The sequence below is a fragment of the Trachemys scripta genome, chromosome 7 (genome assembly GCF_013100865.1).
Source record: "Trachemys scripta elegans isolate TJP31775 chromosome 7, CAS_Tse_1.0, whole genome shotgun sequence".
In the NCBI taxonomy this organism is placed as follows: domain Eukaryota; kingdom Metazoa; phylum Chordata; order Testudines; family Emydidae; genus Trachemys; species Trachemys scripta.
The window spans coordinates 37056917-37082328 of record NC_048304.1 but is presented as its reverse complement, the minus strand read 5'-3'; the positions used below and the strand labels follow the sequence as shown (position 1 = coordinate 37082328).

Genomic DNA, 25412 nt, shown 5'->3' with positions numbered 1-25412 from the left:
CTGGGCTGGAGGGAGTGTGCACCATCACTCTGTGGGGATGGTGGATGTGCAGTCTGCTCATACACAGGAGCTATGAGGGGATGGAGCATGCTCAGGGAGGATACTTTTCAGGTTTTAGCAGCTAAAACCTGAGCATGTGTGAACTGCAGTTTTACAAAAGCTTGTTACTTGGCCAAATTTGGACACATTTTCAAAGGGACAGCAAAAGGCTCATCCCTGATATAACGGCCACCCCCCTGCCAAATTTCAAGTCCCTACTCAAAAGCAGGGAGGTGCTAGAGTTGTTCAAAGAGAAAGTCTTCAGAATTTTTTTAACACGAACAAAACATATTTTTCTCCAGCCTCCTTCTTGGAATGGCTGAATCGTTTTGGGTGAAATTTTCCAAAAGCTTTTGTCAGCAGCAGACACCCAGCATGAGAAACTTCAGCCCAAATGGTTAAAGGCTGGCAGAGTTATTAGCAATGGAAAACAGGGTCTTGTAATGGGAAGTGCTGGGCAACCTTAATAGGCTGCGCTATTGGTTCCTCCTACAACACAGTATTTCTTGCATTCAGGAAGGGGAGTACTTGCTGGAGTGCGGTGTGAGAAAGAGGAGCCCTACTTGTTAAGCTATAGTTCCGCAGTTTTCAAACTGGGTCAGGACCCCAAAGTGGGTCTCACCCCTGTTTTAATGGGGTTGCAAGGGCTGGCTTAGACTTGCTGGAGCCCGAGGGCTTCAGCTCTGGGTGACGGGGCTTAGGTTACAAGCTCCCCTGCCTGGGGCTGAAGCCCTTAGGCTTCGGCTTTGGCCCCCTCACCCAGGGTGGTGAGGCTCAGACTTTGGTCCCCCTGTCCTGGGGCCATGTAGTAATTTTTGTTGTCAGAAGGGGGTCGTGGTGCAATGAAGTTTGACAACCCCTGCTACAGTTGAATGTGCCTGGAAATAGAGTGATGTGAACGTCGCAAGGGAAGACTTAATATCTAAGTGTTGTGTAAAATGAACACTCTGCTGCAGTTGCAGTCACAGCCCACCCACTATAACCACATTTGCTTTGTATTATGTTTATTTTGTTGGTAGTGGAAAGCACCAGTCTCCTCATTAGACGCACATACAAAATACTGATAAATATTCAGAGCAGGGAAAAAACAGAACTTACACCACTCTACAGAGAACATATCTCTCTCTGGCACAAAAAACTAACTGACTCTGGAGTGCATACTTTACGTCTTCTTGTGCCAGTTTTGCTGAATTTGGACCAATGTTCTGAAATATTTTGAATCTTATTCTCATTTGTAAGAATCCCTAGGGAGGTCACAATTATTTGGGCAGTAAAAAGGGCTTGTGATAGGGAAAAAATTTTGCACTGCTAACTTTGGCAGTTGTGCTCCCATAACCATAAGAAATGTTGCAGTGTCTGGTTTTATCTGTGTGGCACCTATGCATGGGATGAGATGACCCATTCACAGAACTCCAGGTGGTCACACAGCTTTTCTTGGTTTGTATTTAAGCTTTATTGAATGTGTGCAGTGATGGAAATAATTACATATTTTTTCTCGTTACAGCCCAACATACCTAACTTTGGCTTCCTCTTTGACATTGACGGGGTACTGGTACGAGGAAAGACTCCAATTCCTGCTGCAAAAAAAGCCTTTCAAAAGCTAGTTAATTCTCAGGGACAATTCTTGGTGCCTGTAGTATTTGTCACCAATGCAGGAAACTGTCTTCGCCAGAAGAAAGCTGATCAGTTGTCTCATATTTTGGGAGTGCCGGTGAGTAACGTAAACTTCTTTTAAAGGTTTCAGAATTTTGTTAGAGAGAATGTAATGAGGGGAGGATCTTGCATTAAATACATTTCAGCTGTTCAGTTAACAATCCTCTGGTTTTCTTTTTGCATAAGAGAAAATCAAATATTTGTAAAGCCCTTTGAAATCTTTGGTTGGAAGGAACTATAGAAGTGCAAAGTATTATTATTACTAACTACTACTAATGGTATTTCTCAGTATCAAAGGGTACGTTACTATTTTGGTAGTAATTATCTGCCTAAGAGTTCCAGACTAGTAGCTCTGTTTCCTGTTGGCATGAAATTCTGCTCATGCAAACTGATCTCCTGCAATGACATCAACATCCAAGATGATAACTTGCTCCTAGTTCCTGCCTCCCTCTTTACATGAAAAAAACTTCTGTCGTGGTATATGACACAAGGAGGACTGGGCACTGCTGCCCATAGGGTTAAAGTGCTTGTCATGAGTCAAGGGTTGAGTGTTTGAATCCTGCTAAGATAAATGTTTAAAGTTTAGAACAAGATTTTTTCACTCTCTAGTGATCCTCATTTCAATAGGTGCCATGGACAATATAAATTTACGTATAAAATAATATCCTAAAATATTAAGGTGTTAAAATGACCTGAAGTATCATCATAATCCTTAGAATTCACAGTCTTCAAAACCCTATTACAAACATTGATTTATTGTAACAACCTTCTGTGGAGTAATGGATTATTATCCCAATTTTTCAGATCATATAGTTGTTAGAGAAAAATTTACTTACTCAACGACTGGATATTGATACTAAGACAGAGAAGGGTGTAGTGATGTAGCATGGCCCACACAGCAATCTGGTGACAGATCCAGGATTAGAAATAAGGCATTTCTGAGTCCGGAGATCCCATGTTCAGTCTATTAATGGTGTCTCAATTTGATGATTTGTACCCATGCTGAATACAGGAATTCTGTAAGCTAAAATGGAGGCTTGCTGTGTGCATTTGTAAGCTAAGGGTATGTCCAGACTACCCGCTATTTCGGTGGGTATCGATTGATTTATCGGGGATCGATATATCGCGTCTCGTTAAGATGCGATATATCGATCCCTGAATGCGCTCCCCGTCGACTCCGAAACTCCACCGGAGCGAGCGGCGGGGGAGCCACAGCCGTTGATTCCACGCTGTGAGGACCCAAGGTAAATTGATCTAAGATACTTCGACTTCAGCTACGCTATTCATGTAGCTGAAGTTGCGTATCTTAGATCGAGACCCCCCTCCTCCCCAGTGTAGACCAGCCCTAAGACTCAGAATGCTTTTTCTGCCATGTATCATGGACAGTATTCTGGCTAGGAAATTTGGGAACCAATTGAATGATGACTGTGGCAGAGGTCGGGGGGAGGCATATTTTCTGTAGTGACTTTTGGTTAACAAACTGAAATACAGTTTGCATCGTTATTGATTAAATCTAGCAAAGATAAAGATGATTTGAAAGTAATACCAAATTCCTATTTTATCCCAAACAGATTTCACAAGACCAAGTTGTGATGTCTCATAGTCCTTTACGGATGTTCAAACGTTACCATGACAAATGCGTTCTGGTGTCGGGGCAAGGACCACTTCTTGATATTGCCAAATAGTATCCTTTTGAAAAGGTCGTTTTCTGCTTTTAAGTACTTTCATTCAGCTAGTTCGGATTATCATGTAGAACAGGTAAAGGCCATCCGTCACTTGGTCAAAAGTACACGGTGTATTTTAGAGGGCGAGGGAATTCTAACCCAATGTTCACTTTCTACATTGAAAAGTAATGAAATTGATGTTCTGGTATAATACTCTCCAATTTTTTCACTTACTATTATATATGTTTTAGGCCAGGATGATGAAGTATTCCTTAAACATAAATGAGAGTGACAAATCACAGCTTAAGGGTCTTGACTGCTTCAGGGATGAGTCTTGAGATGCCATAATGCTATTTAACAGATGATGTAATATGTCTAAAACCAGTTTATAGAGCCTCTTTGTACAGAGCCTAACAAATTTGCTGGGCCACTTGTCTCAGGTTATACCAGTTCATGAATGAAATTGTTTTTGTTAACTTGAATATTTTTATTAAAAAAGCAGAAATACAGGGCTTTTGGTGTGAAGTCTGCATTTTCAAATTTGAAACTGCCTCTATATTTTTTCCTTTCCTGGGAACCCATAGTTAATATTTAATGTAAACTCACATGATAATGAACACTAACACTGTCTTCTAGGTCAACTAATGTCCTACTATAGTGTCTCATTAAAACTCAGTAGTGTATTTGCGTGCATTTTACCTGTTATGTCATGAAGAGGTATAGTAAAACATGACTAATGCCTAACACTGTAAAGGTCAAATGTTTCTACAGATTTTGAGATGTGAAAGTTACCAATATTCAATTACTAATGGAGGGACACTGAGCATGGATGTTTGTATTCTTTTTAGTACTTAATACAAATGTTGGGAAATATGATATGTCCATGAGGGATTAGTTTACTTGTCTGGATCTGGTAGAGAGAGTAAATATTAAGAAACCACGCGTGTTGGATATTGTACAAGACTGAATTTGAAAATCTATGTAATCTACAGTATAAACCCCAGGTATGATTAGATAATATCTTTACACTGGATAGGCTTACTTTAAAGTATAATTTTAACATGTGACTGAGATGATAGTTCTGAAAGAAACACATTCTGATTATTTAATTTTCAATTGTTAAATATTTTTATCACTTCTTCTGTGCTGTCACATGAATTATTATGAAAGGAAGGTCCATTTAGTATTGAGTGTAGGAACTATGTGCTGCTTTTACACAAATTAAACAGGATGTTTTTGATTTGATCCACTCTATTAACTAGGGTTGAAATTAATGGGATTTGTCTCCATTTAAGGGCATTGCAACACAAATTAAAATATTTCTTTTTCAACATAGGAGACATTGCTCTTTTTGCTTTCTTCCTCCTTTCCATTCCTTCCTAAGAAGAAGTGAATTGCTTATTTTAAATACTTGTAGAAGGTAAATTAACTACAGAAGTAACCAAACTGTTTTTGCAAATGATTAACAATTTTAGAATACTTAGTTAGCTGGTGTTGCCTTGATTTCTGATTAACTCGTTTAAGTTTCTCTTTAACCAAAGATAAAAAAGATATAGCAAGTGTGGTGATTTCTTTCCTTACCTGTGCTATCACTGGAGGATCTGAACAACACAGGTTAACTGTTTTTACTAGGTCTGTCAATTAATCACAGTTAACCCATGCTTAACTCAAAAAAATTAATTGCGATCAAAAAACTTAATCATGATTAATCGCATAGTTAAACAATAGAACACCAATTGAAACTTATTAAATATTTTTTGGATGTTCTTCTACATTTTCAAATATATTGATTTCTATTACAACACAGAATACAAAGTGTACCGTGTTCACTTTATATTATTTTTTCTTACAAATATTTGCACTGTAAAAATGATGAACAAAAGAAATAGTATTTTTCAGTTCACCTCATACAAGTACTGTAGTGCAATCTCTTTATTGTGAAAGTGTAACTTACAAATGCAGATTTTTGTTGTTGTTACATAACTCCCCTCAAAAAAAAGCAATGTAAAACTTTAGAGCCTACAAGGTCACTCAGTCCCACTTCTTGTTCAGCCAATCGCCAAGACAAACAAATTTGTTTACATTTACGGGAGATATTGCTGCCTGCTTATTTACAATATCACCTGAAAGTGAGAACAGGCGTTCGCATGGCACTTTTATAGCCGGCATTGCAAGATATTTCTGTGCCAGATATGCTAAACATTTATATGCCCCTTCATGCTTCGGCCACCGTTCCAGAGGACATGCTTCTATGCTGATGATGCTCATTTAAAAAAAAAAAAAAAAGCGTTAATTAAATTAGTGACTGAACTCCTTGGGGGAGAATTGTATGTCCCCTGTTCTTTTCTACCCGCATTCTGCCATATATTTCATATTATAGCAGTCTCGGATGATGACCCAGTACATGTTGTTCATTTTAAGAACACTTTCACAGCAGATTTGACAAAACACAAAGAAGGTACCAAATGTGAGATTTCTAAAAATAGCTACAGCACTCAACTGTAGATTTAAGAATCTGAAGTGCCGTTTAAAATTTGAGAGGGACAAGGTGTGGAGCATGCTTTCAGAAGTCTTAAAAGAGCAACACTCCAATGTGGAAACTACAGAACCCAAACCACTGAAAAAGAAAATCAACCTTCTGCTTGTGGCATCTGACTCAGATGATGAAATTGAACATGCGTCGGTCCGCTCTGCTTTGGATTGTTATCGAGCAGAACCTGTCATCAGCATGGACGCATATCCTCTGGAATGGTAGTTGAAGCATGAAGGGACATATGACTCTTCAGTGCATCTGGCACGCAAATATCTTGTGACGCCGGCTACAACAGTACCATGTGAATGCCTGTTCTTCCTTTCAGGTGACATTTAAACAAGAAGCGGGCAGCATTATCTCCTGCAAATTGTAACCAAACTTGTTTGTCTGAGTGATTGGCTGAAGTAGGACTGTGTGGACTTGTAGGCTCTCAAGTTTTATATTGTTTTATTTTTGAATGGAGTTATTTTTTTTTACATAATTCTACATTTGTAAGTTCTACTTTCATGATAAAGAGATTGCACTACAGTACTTGTATTAGGTGAATTGAAAAATACTATTTCTTTTGTTTTTTACAGTGCAAATATTTGTAATAAAAAATAAAGTGAGCACTGTACACTTTGTCTGTGTTATAATTGGAATCAATATATTTGAAAATGCAGAAAAACATCAACAATAATAGAATAGCATTTACTTAAATGTTTTTGGAACAGCACGATTAATCATGATTTATTTTTTTAGTTGTGTGTTTAATTGCAATTAATTTTTTTAATCGCTTGACAGCCCTAATTTTTACCATTACTTTTAATCTGAGAATTCTCACAATATATCTGTAGGACAAAATATATGGAGTGTTTTATCTATTTCATACAAGAACAGTCAAGCTCATTGATATGTGACTTGCTTTGCCAGCATTGAAAACTTTATATGATAGAATTTATTGACTTCACACACTTTTAAAATTTGTTAAGCTATACAAATAAGTATTTTTGGATCCTTAACTGGTGCTTTCCTAGTCTGGGTTTTTGTCAACCTATTACTATTGATATACTGCGTGAGACATACCCTTTACTGGATATGGTTGACCATGACAGACGGCCTAAAGTTTTGGTGAGTGCATTATGTTTTATGTTGAAACCTTTCTGTGTGTGTTCATTGGCTGACATTCTACCTTTTTGGAGATTTCTTCATAGTCTAAAAATCACAAAATTGGCTTTTTAGTTTATTCCATTTTTAATATGCTTTTGACTTTGACTTCATGAGTTCTACCGATGTACTTGTTTCTCTGCAACACTTAAAAAAATTATTCAGTATACTTGTCTAATAAGTCAGCTTGGCCAGTACTTTTATTGAAGTTCACATTGACTCTCCAGTATAAAGTTTAGGGCATTTTTTAATTGGTTGACTTGAAAAAAGTGTTGCATTACAGTCTTAGATCTATCTAATATTGAGGAAAACAGGTAAAACTTTGGATTTAATGCAGTTGCCTGACAAATCTGCTACTTTGGAAAGTCTACCGGTTATCTAAGAGAGATGGAGAGGTAACTTTCCCCCCCCCCCCCTCAAAAAACAACAACAACAAGGAGTCTAGTGGCACCTTAAAGACTAACTGATTTATTTGAGCATAAGCTTTCGTGGGTAAAAAACCTGTTACACACCACACTACAGAAACACTAACCCAGGAACCAATCCCTGTAACAAACCTCGCTGACTACTCTGTCACCATATCTACTCTAGCGACACCATCAGAGGATCCAACCACATCATCCACACCATCAGCGACTCATTCACCTGCACATCTACTAATGTGATATATGCCATCATGTGCCAACAGTGCCCCTCTGCCATGTACATTGGCCAAACCGGATAGTCTCTATGTAAAAGAATAAATGGACACAAATCAGACATCAGGAATGGTAACATACAAAAGCCAGTAGGAGAACACTTCAATCTTCCTGGACATTCTATAACAGATTTAAAAGTAGCCATACTTGAACAACAAAACTTCAGAAACAGACCTCAAAGAGAAACTGCAGAACTAAAATTCATTTGCAAATTTAACACCATTAATTTGGGCTTGAATAGGGACTGCTCACTACAAGAGCAACTTTCCCTCTCCTGGAATTGACACCTCCTCATCCGTTATTGGGAGTGGACTACATCCACCCTGATTGAATTGGGCCTGTCATCACTGGCTCTCCACTTGTGAGGTAACTCCCTTCTCTCCATGTGTCAGTATAATAATGCCTGCATTTGTAATTTTCACTTCATGCATCTGAAGAAGTGGGTTTTTTACCCACGAATGCTTATGCCCAAATAAATCTGTTAGTCTTTAAGGTGCCCCTGGACTCCTTGTTGTTTTTGTGGATACAGACTAACATGGCTATCCCCTGATACTCCCCCCCCCCGGCTCCCATAAGAGTGACAGTAGTGGCAAGTTACTACTACTAAGTTGTGGTGTTGATTTGATTGTACATTAATGATCTGCAAATTGTTGCATTGACTCCAAAGGAACTGCTTACTTACCTATCCTATTAACTAAAATATATCAAAGCAGATACATAGGCATACATAACAGTGTGTTGTATTTCTGCTGAATATCCCTTTCACGGTGAACTTCAGGCATTAGGATCCCAGGCTTGCTATATGAATTGTTTCTTCTTGTGGATTGTCAGATCCCTAGCTGTGACTGCATGCATAGCTGCCTCAGCACAGGGATCCAGCTTTAATTCAGTACCATTGCCCAAGATTTCTGAATTTGCTGCAATGGATTTTCTTCGTAAATTGACTTCAATATTTTTGCAACCTGTGAGTACAACCTGTGAGATGGAGGCACGTTGGTAAGGAAACTTGTATGTAAATGGAGCGTTGCTTCAGTTTGCAGTACTCTCAATTCACTATCTTTCATAAGCACTCAGAAGAAATCTCTCCTCTTTTTTTAAACAATATTCTTCTTTGTAGTTTCTCAGACTAAAGAATCTTTTCAGGCTAGTTCCTTAATATTTGGGGTACACTGTCTGAAATTCTTCTGTCAAAAATAAATTCCTTCTCTCCTTTCTTGAAGTTTCTTGGGAGTTTCCTTGTGTAACAATGTTTCCCCTGCACATTTGATTGTTTGAAGTGTTTCTCCTTTAAAATATATATATTTTTTTTAAACTCAACAATCTTACTTTAATTTTGATAGGCTGTGAATATCTAAATATTTACTTTTTTAGCAAAAATTGGAGCTATACTAACAGTTCTCCAAAATGTCCTTTTCAGGTGATTCTCCCTCAGTCTCCTCCTATTCGTTCTGCTCGATCTGTTTCCTTTAAATCTAGGTTATGACTAGTAGAACTGGTCAGGAATTTTCCAATGAAATGTATTTTGTTGGAAAACGTGGATTTGTCTAAACCAAAACTGATAGTGGCAAAAAGCATTGAAGCTGTCAAAATATCCCATTTTAACATTTTCTAAATGAAAAGTTTGTTTTTTGTCAAAACTTCTTTGTTTTGAAATTTTAATTTATACTTGTTAGTATAAATTAAAGGTCTTAATTAAAAGATCAAAACCAAAACATTTTGAAACTATCAAAATGAAATGTTTTGATTGACCCAATCTGAAATTTTGTTTGGATTATCAATTAATGAAAGTTTTTGAGATTTTTGCCTTTTTGTCACAGTTTGGGTCAGAAATATTTTTTGAAATATCAAATTCTTTTGGGATGGAAAAACAGTTTCCCATCCAACTCTAACAACCAGTTGCCTAACAAAATCTAGTACAACATATGCTTCTTTTGAGGCAGGAGTAATACAGGCCAAACAGTTGTGCCCTGAAGTCAAAATCTTTACTAACTGAGTAGCCAGTCAGCCCTTGTTTCACTGATGCCTGGTCTGGAAATGCTTACCCCAAATCTATAGTTTCCATTGGAGAATATACAGTTGGCTGCTCAGTAGCTTCAGTCATTTTGTAAATTTCTGTCCTTGATGAATTACTATTCCAATGCAAGCTGGTAATATCTGAAAATTGATAGCTAAAACTGACATACACACACTCTAAGCCAGTTTTCTACAGCAGGTGATGTTCATGTGATATCTGACAAAACAAACAAACCAACAACCCAGGATAGCCTTTGTCTGCCCTTGGAATGGTGCCTTCACTGTATTGTTGATTTGATGTACATGTGATACTACCTTAAGTACAAATCTGCAAATATGTATTAATGAAAGTTAATTGAAGCGTTTTGTTTAACTTCTGTCTATAAAGGTACAGGTTGTTCGCAGTCACTCAGTATTTACTGATTACAGAATAAGTTTGAACAGTTGAGAACAGCCAACTACACGAGCATCAGGAAATGACTGCAAGATAGAATTGCCTAAGTGTAAAAATGCACATACCTTACTTTCAGCAGCCTGTAAAGACAGAGAGAAAAATAGTGTGACTAAGCAACCCAAAAAGATTGTACGAGCTAAATCTTATCTCTCTCTAGGAAACTACTTTGAGATATGCAACAATAATAGTAATTCTGACCCTTTCGTGACTTTATATACTTTAGATGGGAAAACAGCAACTGAATACTACATAATCTTTGACGTTACTCATAGGTATGATGTACATAATTTAAAATAGTTAGCCTGAAGTATAATTTGCCATAATATGCAAATCTTCTAATGACATGGTTGGAAGCCCAAGTAGATCTGTTCCAAAGAAGTGTGCAACAAGAGTAAAATGGGCACTAAAACACACTTTTCTTAGTGATATTCTAGCAAATCCGGTTGTGTCAGCATTTTGAACATAAATCTGCTTTATTGCTACAGTTGAGAATTGTCATCAGAACTATCATGCAAGGTCTCTCAAAAAACCCACTACGACCACCAGTGCCACTAATTGATGCTCTTGTTGGCAGCCTCTATAGAGGCTGATTAGCTCCACATGATTAACTGTGTGGGAAAACGAACACTCACCATAGAGTTGATTCCTTTGGGTTTATTTTGTGTGTCATTGATGGAGTTAGGAAGCTTGCGCGGTGATTACCAGCTATTTGCAGAGAACTTCTAATATCAATTATTTCACGATCATTAAAATTTGCTTTAAAAATGTGCAGGAAAAATGTTTCCCCTTTTGTACTTTGCGAGATTAAAAATAAAAGCTATAAACATAAAAACATTTTAAAAATGGCCTAGGGCTTGCTGATCATAAGCAGGCCAAATATCTGCTCATACTGTGTAGAGAAATCTTGGGGGCAAAATAAACTATGAAATGGCTTCGTTTAGAAATGCAGATTATTGCCCAGAGGCACCCGCTTCCCCCTCCATGTTGTGTCTTCCAAACAGATATTTCATAAGCACATTGCATGTGTTTAGGAACAGTTCCAGAGGAATCACTAACTATCTGTTTTATGAGGAAGGAATTACACAAACTTCAGCGGTTCTTTTGGAGCTGGTGCAATTCTCGATATATTTATTTATTTATTTAAATTAAGAAAATTCATTTTGAATGACGTGATAAAATATGGATTTGGGCCAAAATACAACAAATGAGTTAATGTGAATATGAAAATAGAGCTAGAATCTGGTAGGAGATGCTTTGGAAAGTAATTTAATACATTTTGCTTCTTTAGTTTAGGTATTTACATGAACCCAATTAAAGATGTACTGGAGAGATTAGAGCAGTCTTCTATATGTTATCACCATCAATGGAACTATGCTTAGATAAAACTGAAGATTTTACACAGAACAACATAAGCCAGAATTTCCAAGTTGAGGTTCACTGTGTGTAACTCAGTAATGTCACCTCTCAGCTTGCCATGCAACCATGCAAAGATAAGAGTCCATGACAGTGCTAACTTGTGTGTCATCTCTGGGAAGGGTGGAGAAGGAAGTACAAATCATTACCTTCCAGATGAACCTAGTGTAGCAGTTGTTGTAAAACATCTGTTGATTTCCTTAGAAATATGAAGTATTCTCAAATATATTGTCTGCTGAGATTCTCAAAGCATTATACAAATATTAAAACCTTGCAACGACCCTGGTAGAAAGGTAAATATACCTATTTTGCAGATGAGTAAACTGAAGAACAGAAATTCTGTGACTTGCCCAAAGTCTTGCAAATAGAGCAGAGCTGTGAATGTAGAATACAAAAATCGTCAGTCCAACTTGTCCTTGCTGCTGGACCACACTTCAGTGCTTGGAAATATTAATTTTTAAGCAAAGTGACATCAAGAACTAGCTACATACGAATGTAAAGTGCATCTTCTATCAGTTTTCCAAAGAACGGTTTTGGGAGTAATGCTTTATATGTCTTTTTGTTAGTAACACCAAAGGATGTTTAACTTAGTGGAGATAACTTTACTTTTTCTTGTTGCAGCATTTGTCAGCTGTGGAACTTCCCAAAATTGAGGGTATGTCTTCCGTGTTCCTATCTTGCAACTGTCCTAGCATAGATTAAATGTCATCTCTTCTTCATTGTAAATTTTATTTACAGTTACAAATACTTGAAACCCCCCCCCCATTGATGGTTTGGACGGTTGGCAGAGGGAACCCTAGAATTTCTACATAAAATGTATGCAAAACATGTGTGTGCACTAGAGTAACATAGTCATTGTGTGTGTGTGCCGGGATCCCCAGGGTGCAGCCTGGGACCATGTGCCCCCTGAACTCTCTCCAGCCTGGGTTGTCTCTCACAGTGCCTTGCTAATGACCTGCAGCAAACCCCTCCAAGTGCTATTATTGCTCAGCACAACTGCATGTGAAGCCCTACACCCAGCTATATTGCATGAATGTTCCCGGAGCCACTCATGAATCACACAGAGAAAGGCACCAATGCCAAATCCCCCCAGCACTATACCTCAGGAATATACCGTCTTGCACTGCTGAAGGTGGGCAATGCAGATTTATTAATTGGTTCACCACTTCATCAATGGAAAGTGGATATACACCAGCCTTTGCAAACCTGAGCACATTTGCCACACAATTCAGGCAAACTCACTGGTAAAGATCAACAGTAAAAGAAGTTTATTGACTACAAAAGATAGATTTTTTTTTTTAAGTGATATTAAGCAATATGTCAAGTCAGTTAGTTACCAAAAGAAAATGAAATATAACCACGCACTCTAAACTCTCAACCCTATTAAACTGGGCAACATCTAGATTAAGCAGTTCTTCTGACCCTACTGGATATTGCAGTCCATAGCATACAGATTTCACCCTTGAAATCTGAGCCAGTTGCCTCAGTTGGAGTCTTCAGAGTGTCCTTGTTGCTTGCAGCATAGGTGGGTGAAGGAGAAAAGCCCAGCATGGGACCACTGTGTCTGCCTCAGTCCTATGTGCTTGGGGATCAGGCATAGGTGCCGACTTCCCCTCTGCCTGGTGGGTGCTCAACCCCCTGGCCCTGCCCCTGCACCACCCTCCCAGCCCCCATTCAACTCCTTCCACAAAGTCCCCAGCCCTCTTCCCCCAAGTCCCTGCCTTCTGCCCTGCCCTCGCCTTGCCCCCATACCACCCCCTTTTCCCAAGTCCCCACCCCTTCTCCGCCTCCTTCCCCTCCCTCCGGGAAAGTCCTAAGCACTACCAAACAGCTGTTAGGCAGCGGGGGACGGGGGTGGGAGAGAAGAGGGAAGCGCTGGGAGGGATGGGGAGGAGCGGAGATGTGGCACACTTGGGGAAGGAGGCGAGGCTGGGGTGGGGGAGCTTGGCTGCCGGTGGGTGCCAAGCACCCGCTAATTTTTCCTCGTGGGTGCTCCAGCCCCGGAGCACCCACAGAGTCAGCACCTATGGGATCAGGAGTCCAGGCATGTCTGGAGGTATTGCTGACGCTCCAGGCAAGGTTGAGCAATTCCCCTGGTGTGGCCTCATGCAGGCGAGTCATTGAATTATAGCTCCCTAGCTGGACAGTGGTTGTTGATGGGTTGTTTGACACCCCGCCTGGGTGTTGGTTACTTTCCTTGATGTTGCCTCTGGGGTAGGGTGACTAGATCACAGGGATGAAATATCGGGCCGCGGGGGGAGGCAGAGCAAAAAAAAAAGCAGTTTCGCAGTGTTCGGGGGAATTAGCAGGCCCCAGCCGCACTGCAGGATCGCACACAGGGTCCCAGCCGCGCGTGCTGCCTTCCCCGTGGAGCCTCCTGCCCCGCCCCGGGCACATGCGGCGCGTGCCGCCGCCGGTGGGAAGCCCCGCACCTCTCCCGCTCAGCTGCGCTCCAGCGGCTCCTTCCGGCGGGGCGAGCCACTGGAGCGCACCCGAACGGGAGAGGCGCGGGGCTTCCTGGCAGTGGCGGGGAAGTTTATCCGTTCGGGGGACCCCGGCCGGCTTCTTGCCCTTGTCCGCCGGCAGCCCCGCCTGGGACAAGTCTCGCCCCCGCAGCCCCTCTCCGCCGCGTGTCTCCAGCGGGCGGGCCACGCCGCTCACCCGGGCCCTGCCCACTCCGCGCTGCCCCCAAACCCACTGCGCTGCCCTGTGGGCTGCAGGGCTGGAGCAGCCTTTGCGCTGCACTGCAGCGCTCCCAGACCCGGCCGGCCCTGGCCCGTGCGCCCAGGCTGCTGCACAGGGGCATCTCCTCCCCGGGCCCGGCTCGGGATCCAATGGGGCAGTGAGGGGGCAGGGCTGGGGGGCGGGGATTTGGGGAGGGATCCAATGGAGGAAGGAGGGGGCAGAGTCGGGGCGGGGGAGGGGGGCGAGAGCGGAGCGGAGGGCAAAATTGTTTGTTTGTCCAGTGTCCCGACCAAACAACAAGCAAATATTAGGACAGTCCCGATAAAATCGAGACGTCTGGTCACCCTACTCTGGGGAGCTAATATCTGGCTGATTCCCCAACTTACAGCATCCTTTAGTGACCACCATACAACACAATTCTCATAACATCACATGCATTAATGATATACATATATGGATAGAGAAATGACTTTCAGCAGGTCATAATCTTTCCCCTGATACCTTACAAGGCATGCTTTATATTTAGTATCACAATTATTTACAGATGAGGAATATGGGGGGGTTACAGGGTGCTCTCCCAAGGCACAGAATGTCACAGTGTGAATGTGCAGTTTTCATCCATGGGCCTCTTAGGGGTGATAGAAGGATGATAAGGGGCTTGTTTTCCTTTTTGCCTTCCTCTAGCAGATTGTGCTTCCTTGTTTCTGGAAAGGAGGGCTGAACTGGAATCCCATTAGAGTCAATCAATCCTGCTCCTACACTGGTCAGCAGAGTCATTTGCAAAGTTGTGGCAAGAGGCCATTCCTTCCTCTTCTCACCTCCATCTGTTTGAAATGTGGGGAGTAAGAAACTGAGCTTGAGAATGAAAGAAAAAAATTATGAGCTGGATCTATCCCATGACTTATTCCAAGCAATTGGAGAAATCAGCTAGGAATATAAACATCCATACTGTATTTTGTCTAGAGACAAACAGATGGTAGTCCTGGTAGATCTGATTATTATGTACAGTGCTGTATGTTAATTCTTGGCAGTCACAATATTATAAATGTGATTAGAAGTGTCAGTGTTGTTCAGTTGTATGGGGCAATTTAGTTAATTCATCTTGTAAAACCTGTGGATTACAGTATGAGGTTTTAACAACTTCTGAAATCCTTCTGTAACGAAAGAGATTTGAAATTTAAGGTAGATTGAACCAAAATCATAATTTTATTATTTGTATTACCACAATGCCTTGGAGTTCTACTCATAGGCCAGGTCCCCATTGTGCTAGGGGCTGTGCAAACACAGAACAAAAAGATGGTCTCTGCCCCATGTTGCACTTTGATCACTTTACTGAATTTTTAAATCTAGAAGTTTGTTCAAATTGATTTCTTCCTTATCAAATTTTAACGTGGGTGTGATGCTGTTTGTTAAATCTTAGAAAGTTATTGCATTATATCTACCTTTCATTTTTAATATTTCACAAATGTTTTCTTGTTCTTGCAGCTGTTGTTTTGTTTGGCGAACCAGTCAGATGGGAGACTAATCTTCAACTCATAATAGATGTTCTGCTGACGGGTGGCTGTCCTGGAAAGCCACATCATCAAGCCAGTTACCCACATATACCCGTGCTTGCTTGTAATATGGATCTGATGTGGATGGCTGAAGCACAGTCTCCAAGGTAGGTGCAGTTATAGCACATACACCATGTAATGTAGACAGTTTCACCATTCCGGGCTTCTCCATGTTGCTAATAAAAGGGAGTAGTCAAAATTCAAGAAGAGACATACTAATTTCATACTAATTTTTCATTGAGGTAGTTGTCACCATAGCCATCAAGACCCAAGCAGAGCTGTGCAAAAGCAACACGCCTTTGGCAAAATAGGCAAAGTGCCACATTCTGTTCTTGCAGGGTTTGCAAAAATGCACTTGCACCAAATTTTTCAGTTGTAAAAGTTAGCTTTCTTAAGTGAAAACTCCATTTTCAGCCCCGAGCCATTTCTCCTCTTCCCCCAAAACACCACATGAGGTTGCTGCTCTCCTCACCCTACCCCAAATGCTTCCCAGTGAGTTAATGCAGTGTTCCATAGTTTCCATAGTGCTGAAATCTGCAAGTGGTACCAGTGTCTAGGAATTAACAGTATAGGTTTATTGTTTTAGTATCACCAAAAGTCCATGAAATTGAAACTCTATTTTTTTTCTTTGTATACTTAATGCAATTTGATTTGTAATCATCTCTTTTCTAGATTTGGGCATGGAACATTCATGGTTTGTTTGGAAAATATTTACAAGAAGATCACTGGCAAAGAACTGAAATATGAGGCCTTGATGGGCAAACCTAGTGAACTGACCTATCACTATGCAGAGTACCTGATTAGGATGCAGGCAGCACAAAGACACTGGAAGAAGCCTATTCAAACTCTTTATGCCATTGGGTAAGGGATAAGATCATCAAATATGCACGTTAGGAAATTGTTTACAACATAAGTAACAGCAAGGAAAATTCTGTGGCTCCCACTGTTTTATTCTTAGTTTGTCCTAATCTTTTGTTTAAAAAAATTTAACTTTTTTTTTATTTGAAAATCTGTTGTTTGTGTGAAAGTTATTGTTGTATTAGTCTCAAATGGGGACCTCAGAATGAACCTTCCTTTCCCCCAACATTTTCCTTCTTTTCCTTTTCAATGCATTTGGAATATAAAAAATGTAACATTGCCAGTAGAAGTTACATTTTCCGTTAAACGAAATGGCTGGCACACTATGAACAAACCTTTTTCTGTGGATCAGGGTCTTTCAGGGCACTTTCAATATTTTAGGGTAAACAGTGACATCTTTCTGAATTTTATAATTCCTCCTCTTTCCTTGTGGTTTAACTGGTGTTGCAATTCTCAGTACAGTACAGGTAGCAACCCCCGTGCTAAGGTTGCCTAACACCATTATAAAAATTCTTCAGAACATTTTTTGAAAGTTTGGTACCTCCATGGTTTGCAGCAGGATTTTGAAATTTGGGAGAGGGATAGTCATGGACAGAGGGAGGTGCCTTGTGCTGCCACCTGTAAATCCATTCAGATTTGGCCAAATTATAAGAAGTCAAAAATCACCATTTTTCCTCTGTTTTTCCCTCAGTGCAGCATGTTTTGGCAGCTTGCCAAACCCCCTCTATTCCAATACATGGTGCATAAACCATCCTGGTGTTACTTCAGCATGCCATGTAGCACTTCCTGAAAGAGATTCAGACAAATTGGTGGCAGCAACTGCTTTTTCCTATCAAAATACCCTTGGCCTATGGGAAAGTGCAATGTGCTGGGAATGAGGAGACCATGAATCCCACACCAATTCTAATAATTAATTCTGTGCCCTTCACAACCATTATTTATTATTTTTTTTATCATATCCCACCAAAAGTCTGCGCAAGCTGGGAAGAGAACCCAGAACTCAGTTATGGCAGGCCCACATCCCAACCACTTAGCTACAGTGTGTCATTTCCAATTCTTTGTCCTTAGCTATGCTGTCTGTAAAATATGGCAACACCTGAATAATGGAACCCCCTGTTTGTGTGTTACATGTCATCTTGCAGTGGTACATGGAAGATAACAGCCTTCTGCCACCAGATGTAGTTAGTTCTTTAGTTCAGTTGGTAGACGTCTGTGCCAGTGGTTTTCAACCTTTTTTCATTTGTGGGCTCCTAAAATATTCTGATTGGAGGTGTGGACCCCTTTAGAAATCTTAGACATAGTCTTCTTACCCCCAGAGGTCCGCGGACCCCAGGTTGAAACCACTAGTCTATGCTGAAAGTTTAGGGTTCACCCTCCCGCACTGATCAGTCATCATGTGAGGGTTGTTAATTACACATAGTAAAATGTATTTTTTCTTAATCTAGGAGAATACACTTACAAATTGTTAAAAGAATCTAGCTAAGGTTGCAAGTCAAGAACTCAAGTTAGGACATTACAGAATGAAAGTGGCCCTTGCAGCCTTAGTTCTGAACCCTTATGTGTATGTCTTAGTCTTTAATTGCATGATCACATAGTGTATTTTTTCCACTCCCTAATTCCTTAAGTGCCACAGGATGGATGCCACTGACAGAATGAACCAGGGCTGTGAAGTGAATGTGGACTCCTGTCTCTTTCACTTCCAGATGCTGGAAGATGTATGGGATGTGTGGGCAAACTTAATTCTGGCATTTCCCAACTTTAGACTGCTTGACTTTGAAAACCAATAACATTTCCTTAACTTTTTTGTATGTAATAGTTTCTGTAGAAGAATTTGGAGTAATTTATACACAACTCCTTTTTCCCCAATTAAAAGTTTCATTTTCTGAAGTAGGCTGTGCAAGCATTTAAGGAAAAGATGTTTGATTTTTAGGTTGTTGGAATATACTATTGGCAAGGACTGCTAATAAATGCATGTTTTTTTTTTCTGGCCCGCTGTCTGCATTAGCAAGAATTATTCATCTATAATGTCTCATGAATAAGGCTGCATGTCTGTCACAGAAGTCATGGATTCCATGACTTTCCGTGACCTCTGAGACTTCTGCAGTGGTTGGTACTGGCTGAGGGGCTGTCCAAGCCGGGCAGCCCCTGGGCCAGCAACAGTTTGGGTGTGTGGGAGGGGGCTCAGGGCTGGGGCAGGGCGTTGGAGTGTGGGGTGACGCTTACCTGGAGGAGGGGCTTCCTGGATCCAATCAGCATGTCCCTGCAGTTCCTAGGCAGAGAGGCCAAGGGGCTCCACATGTTGCCCGCAAGTGCCGCCCCCCGCAGCTCCAATTGGCTGCAGTTCCTGGGCCATGCGATGCCGCCCACCCCCTCCCCACCCAGCACCCACAGCGCTCCGCCCCAAGTTTTAGTTAGGGGTATATAGTAAAAGTCATGAACAGGTCACGGGCCAGGAATTTTTTTTACTGCAAGTGACCTGTCCATGACTTCTACTAAAAATACCCATGACTAAAAGGTACTTTGTTCATGAATGATGAAAATAGCTATTGTTGGGCTAACTTTTTTTCCTATCTGTATACTGATGTGAGATCGTGATCAAATGCTACACATATTTTCATGTATTTGTGTGGGGAGATGGAATTCTGTTTACCAAAACTTTGCAAAAAATATTTGATACATCTGAAATCTGCTAATTTGACTGTGCTTTGCTGATGAAACCATATTTTTGGCTTTCCAGGGACAACCTAATGACTGATATCTATGGTGCTAACCTTTATAATCGCTACCTTGAAGAGAAGAATTCCAGAAAAGGTTCCAAAGGGCGTATCCAGGCCAAAGTTGCTGCTGGGACCAGGTCTGCCACTATTTCTCAGGATGATGAAATAGACCACACTTGGCAAAATGAACTAGCACCTGCTACTGCCACCAATTGTAGGTCTGTTCTTGTTTGTACTGGGGTTTACAATCCTCACACAGAGGTGCCCTCTGACACCAGAGAGAGTATAACTGAGACTGTGTTCCATGGTCACAGAGATTTTAGATTTGATCCTGCTTTGGTAGAGCCAGACCATATTGTACCAGATGTTGATGCTGCTGTAGATCTGATCTACCAACTGGAGAATTTTGCACCTAATCAAGATACTAGAACTTTTTAAGGATTACCTAGTGTTCTTCATCCAAAAGCACATCAGGGTTTACAGCACAGTACAAAACGTTGCTTTCTAACACGTTTAACCCTTTAACCTCAATATTTTAAAATGCTTTCCTGAACTGGCCTCTCCTACGTAGCACACCAGAACTGGCCTTGTTTGTCATAATTACCTCCTGACAGTAATGTTATGAGGAAAGTAGAATTTCCATGTATTTTAAAATTTATTAATCATGTGTCTGACATTTCTTCTGTCAATTGTATTTAACTGCAAACAATGCAGTTGGTACCAGAGAGGTGCAACAGTGCAAACAATGCATAGTTTATTACTTGAAACTTTAAACCAGTGTCGTTTCTAACCTGCCTTAGGTTTAATATGCAGCTGAGTTTGTCATGTGTCTAAGTATCATATGTTTGTTTTAACAGGTCACTAGTCCCATGGCTGTTTTGTTTTAAACAGAGATTTAATTTATTTTGTCTGTTACCATTTTTATAAAACACTTCAACTGTTTTAACACCGAGATTGTCTTCTGAAATATTATTTATAGCTTGCTCCGTTTATAACACTGTAGGTCTGCTTGCAAAGCATGCTTTGCCCATGTCATATGTTGCATGAGCAAAAATAGCCAAATTAACTAGCAATTGTTGGACCGACAACATAGAAACATCAGTTAATTGCAGGATATGCAAGTTCTCTTGCAACTTCATACATGGAATCTTCTCTGGACTGGAAAATTTTTTATAGATGAAAATCCCAGGATCTGGAACTAACTGTGTTTTTGTTTTGTTTTTTTATACGGGTGAGACATTAGATCTGCTCTCTTTAAATAGGAGCCTGACAATGTTCAGTGAAAAGACCTTCTGGCCAACTTTTCTTTTCACATCTTCATTTAAATTAGCAGCATGAAATCGAGAAAGCTGTAAAGTCATTAAGTGGTGGGGAGAGAAGATTGATGATGTCAAATCTTTTCAAGCAGTGTTTTTATTACTCCACAGACTTTTTGAGTCCCCATCATCACTGCTGATTCAGTGACTCCTAATGTTGCCATAAACAGACTCTAACAAATATTAACAGAATCTAATCTTCTAGATTTAATTACCTTGATATGAGTCGAGTGGGTTTCCTGCTCCTTCACTGAAAAAAGTACAACAGCAATAATGTGTACTTGTGGCTTGCCTTTACTGGTTCTTTCTGTTGTGACCAACCACATGTGCCTCTTTCCTTATCAGTATGCTGTGCCATCTAAGTGTACCGAACACTTATATGTTAGGGAATTTTGAAATGCCAGGATTATACTAAAGCTCTGCCACATTTTAGTACTGAAGAGTGTTGCAGAATTCTTTAACTCCTAATGCAGGAAAGTGGCCTCAACATACATCATGGAGAAAAGTGTGGAGGTTGATGAAGGACAATGGAAAATGGTCTAGTTAATATTTGTTTTTGTGTGTGTGTGTGTGTGTGTGTGTGTGTGTGGCTTTCACATATTTAAAAAAAGCTCGCACCTACAGAAATACTTCCAGCACCTAGTCTGATGTACAGCTTATGCAAGAATAATGTATGCAGCTTGTCCAAACCAACTAAAATATTAACTCACACTTCAGCTGTTTGGAAAACATTTAGTCATATTAGGAATGTAGCAAAATACTTAGCATAATACAGTTGCTAACGAAACTTTCTTCTGCCTTTTGCAATCAATTAAGCTTTAACTGAAAGTAAGGAATTTATTGGCATTGAAGCTCCTTAGCAGTTTACATGTCTGAGAGAGGTCTTGTTTGTTCATTTGGTTTTTAACTTAATGCACACGAAGGTGATACTCTAAGAAAAAATATAATCCTTTGACTTCTGTGGCTTCTGTTCATCTTGGGGAGGGGAGGGTGCAGAATCCAAACTAGTGTGAAAGAAGTGTTGTACAAGCAATAAATGCCACCCAAATGCTCTGACACCCTTTGTCAATTAACTATAAAATTGGGCAATGTCTCAAGTACTGTAAATTAAACTAAAATATAGTGATCCCATGTTTGGGAACCGGATAACTAAAATCAAGATGTGGAAATCCCCAAAGGATAATCTCCAAATGGTCTTCACAGTGGAGAGAAGGCCTTAGTTTACAGGTCTGCATGATAACTACATGCATTATTCCCCTGAGGAGTCAAACTAATATCATATCAGACATAGGAAAAGACCAGGAATATGAGTTTAACCATTTATAGACACTTTCAAAGCAAGCACTGAAACTGACATTCGATAGATACTGGGGCTAACCTTTGAGAGGTGCTTTTTCCTTGTTCTGCCCCATTATCTGCCTTTTCAGTATCTTTTTCTTCACCTGTCTCAGATTCCTACACTGATCTCACTGGAATTGGCAGTGTTTCCCACACATTTCTCCTATGGCATCTAAACCCTATATTAAGCAGGCCACTGTGCAGGTATAGTAGCATCAGCAGATTTAAAATGTAGTACTAAAACAGCTAGAAGAAGGTTAGTGTTTGAATTCCCAGAAAGTAGAATTTGCTCCTCATTTCTCTGAATGTTTTATTCTTCATCATTGTACTTTTTGAAAAATAGTGTATCCTGTACTCATTTTTACTGAAATAAAACTGACAGTATTTTTAATCCCAAATAACGTGTGCTCTTCACTTTTGTAGAATCTGTGCTTTCTTTGAATTTGGAAAATAGCTCAAAAAGAGGAATGCATCAGGATTTAAATATTTAAAACAAATATATATGAATAGTTTTTGAATGTCTCCCTGTGCACCACCAGTGAAGGCTTGGTTCATAAACTGAAAAATAAAAATTCTCAATTTGAAATCCTTGGCTAGATAAAATGATACAAAATAGATCATTCCTTTCATTGTACTGCCTACATTTGTTAAGCTAGAGTTGTGCTAGTTGTGTGAATAGCTGATACTCCTTGTCTGTTCATTAAGTGAAGAATTTCTTCAGTTGTGGATAATTTGTAGTAAATTTTAATTTTTTTTGGTTCATTTTTAGATCAAGAGAACTTGAGTCTTAAGATCTACTTAGGTGAGCAAACCGGAGGTTTTTTGGGTTGTGGTTTTTTGTTTTTTAATATATTTTCTTTTCCCAGACTCCATGTTAGAAGTGTAATGAGAGAGGTCCTTCAAACAAAAGCCAAGTCTTAAGTGCTGCCCATGCTGTGATATATAGTAATCTAGTCTAAGAAAATGAATTAGTTTCAGAGTGCAATCTTTTAAATTTTTCCATATTTTTAATGTATGATTTTATGGTGAGATGAAAATATACACAACACAATCTCTCCAGTGTTAGCGTTAATGGAAACTTTTGGGAAAGAGACTGATAACCATTCTCAGGAATCATGCCCCTTTTTCTGAAGCATTCTGGGGGGAGTACCCCTACATGCTCTGTAAGTATTACTGTAATCTAACACTTGTAAGTCTACACAATCTTTGCCGTAAAGTGGAGATATAAAACAGATCATGTAACTTCTTCTGCAAATTTTAAAAGGCCGAGTAGACAGTTTTTCTAGACTTACTCACTGCCAGACTTAGGAGCCGTCACTACAAAGAACAGAAAGTGGGGATGCAGAAAGGAATGACAAGTACAGAGCATGAAGGAGCTGATCTGACTCTATCTTAAAACTATGAGTTGGGGCTCTGCTGCTTAGGAAACAGGTGAGGGCTCAACTTGATAAACTGGGTGAGCACAGAGAAGTGGGTTGTAGTATTGGTGTTCAGAAAGCAGTTAATGCCCAATTGGGTGAGATTGGCAAACTGGCTAATTCCCAGAGGTGCTACTGGAAGCAGTGTGAGCATGGGGAAGGGGATGTAACAGGGCTGTTTCTTTAGAGTTCTGCTTTGCTTTTCACACACTTTCCAGCTGCAGTGCCCCCTCTTCCATTATTTGTCCAGGAAGCAGATTGGCGGTGAAAATAAGTCAAGGAGTGAGAACAGCTGGGGGCACGAAAGAACCACGGTGAAGTCCTAAATTACTCTGAATAGGAAGATAAGGTTAGGGTAGCATGAAGTCCATGGAGGTGTGGGATGCCTGTGTGTAGGGAAGAAGAAGGAAGTTCAACCTCCTGACTCAGTGGGGAAGAAGGGTTAATAAATTGCTGATTGCTGGTTCTTGATGCCATCTTCTATCAAATTGCAGAACACTGAGGGTAAATATCCTCTGCTGTAATAGGCTGAAGCTTGCTGCTGAGCATGTACCTGTGCCAAAGCTGTCACTGTTCTGTTGAAAACTGCTGGAGGGATCTCATGCAAGGCAAGAGTGTTGAAGTAATTACAGGACTTCATAGGCCTGCCTCTCTTAATGCAGTTAGCATGGGCTGGTCCCAATGAGGCCGTTGCACTTACGACTTTACCTCCTTGAACTGAATGGGAAGTTGCTGGTTAGGTAGTGCCTGGAAACTTGGGCTTATGTGCAAATTTGAATGCTGTGGAAAGCTGCTAAAGCCATGGGGGCTCTCTGGGTGGGTTTGCCCTGGCCCTGCTAACATGGAATTTGCTCTTTACCTTGATGATGCCATAGAGACATTAGCAAAGACCATCAACCAAGCTTCCAGGTGAGGTATCCGGCTGCCTGCACACGTTTTTTAGGCCTGCAAGAACACTTGACAAATGTTTTCTTTAGGGGATACAAGATGCTATCTGCAGCTCACACCCCACTGCAGGGATTCTTGTGAGACAAGGGTATTACTACCTCGAGCTGAGTCAAATTCTCTACTAGCACCTCCCTGCACTGATGATTACAGTGAGCAGCTGACTGCTGCTGAAAAGGGAGAACAATTAAAACAAAGCAAACTCCACAGTCATGTCAGCTCTTTGCTGCTGCAAGTGGAGGGGCACTTCATGTTTTCCACCAAGAGTACAAAGAGCCAGGGGGTGGTGGTGAGGTTCTTTGAGTATGCAGTAAACCGGGGGCTCCTTCTAGTGCTGCTGCCTCTGCATTATGCAGCTGATGCAGTGATGCTGGGGAGAGGGGACCCTTCAAGTACCAATGCTATTTGGCAAGGCTCTGGCCCTCTCTTGTACCATCTCCCAGGCTCCCACGTGGCCCTCTGCCAACCCTCCTCTCCTTCAGCATGGTGCTGTCAATCACTCTGTCTCCTCCAACCCCTGCTGACTCCCCACAGCCTCAGATGCTGTCGATGCTCCAGCATCCCGCAGCCCCTTTTCTCCTCTTCCAAACATGGTCCTCAGCCCTTCCCCCTTTGGTGCTGCTGCTGCCTGATATGCCTGGGCACTGCACCAAGCCCTGCTTCTGTCCCTGCACAGCGGCCATGTCTCCCTGCTCCCTTACAGCGCTGTTCATCTATCAATACCTGTTCAGACCCCCATGTCTCCTCCGTGCCCCATACACGCCCCCCCCAGATCAATTCCTGCTGCCCACTCTGCTGAGTGAGCTGGAGAGTTACGTTCTTAAGGATGGGCTCGTTTCTCTGCCAAAGTTAGTAACTCTTTCACAAAGAAAAGATGATCGAGAATTCACTTGGCCAATGAAGGGTAAGTCGGTTGAATTTAGAGACTAAATTCAAATATTTGTGTGAAAGAGAGAGATGATATTCTTG

General features: G+C 40.7%; 1 protein-coding gene across 1 annotated transcript; it reads left to right on the top strand.

The window, feature by feature from the left end:
* LOC117880701 (haloacid dehalogenase-like hydrolase domain-containing 5) lies at positions 1 to 22470 on the top strand. Its single transcript, XM_034777097.1, has 7 exons — positions 1 to 1750; positions 3264 to 3376; positions 6906 to 6999; positions 12235 to 12268; positions 15784 to 15958; positions 16524 to 16712; positions 19447 to 22470. The coding sequence occupies exons 1-7, from the start codon at positions 1499 to 1501 to the stop codon at positions 19862 to 19864; spliced, it is 1275 nt and encodes a 424-aa protein (XP_034632988.1). The 5' UTR covers positions 1 to 1498; the 3' UTR covers positions 19865 to 22470.
* The last annotated feature ends 2942 nt before the right edge of the window (positions 22471 to 25412 follow it).

Bases quoted from the DNA above. Each gene is read 5' to 3' on its own strand.
- LOC117880701 (XM_034777097.1), top strand. From the start codon at position 1,499: ATGTGTGCAGTGATGGAAATAATTACATATTTTTTCTCGTTACAGCCC. The intron at 12,269-15,783 runs GTATGTCTTCCG...TTGTTCTTGCAG, and splicing joins GGAACTTCCCAAAATTGAGG to CTGTTGTTTTGTTTGGCGAA. The intron at 15,959-16,523 runs GTAGGTGCAGTT...TCTCTTTTCTAG, and splicing joins GCTGAAGCACAGTCTCCAAG to ATTTGGGCATGGAACATTCA.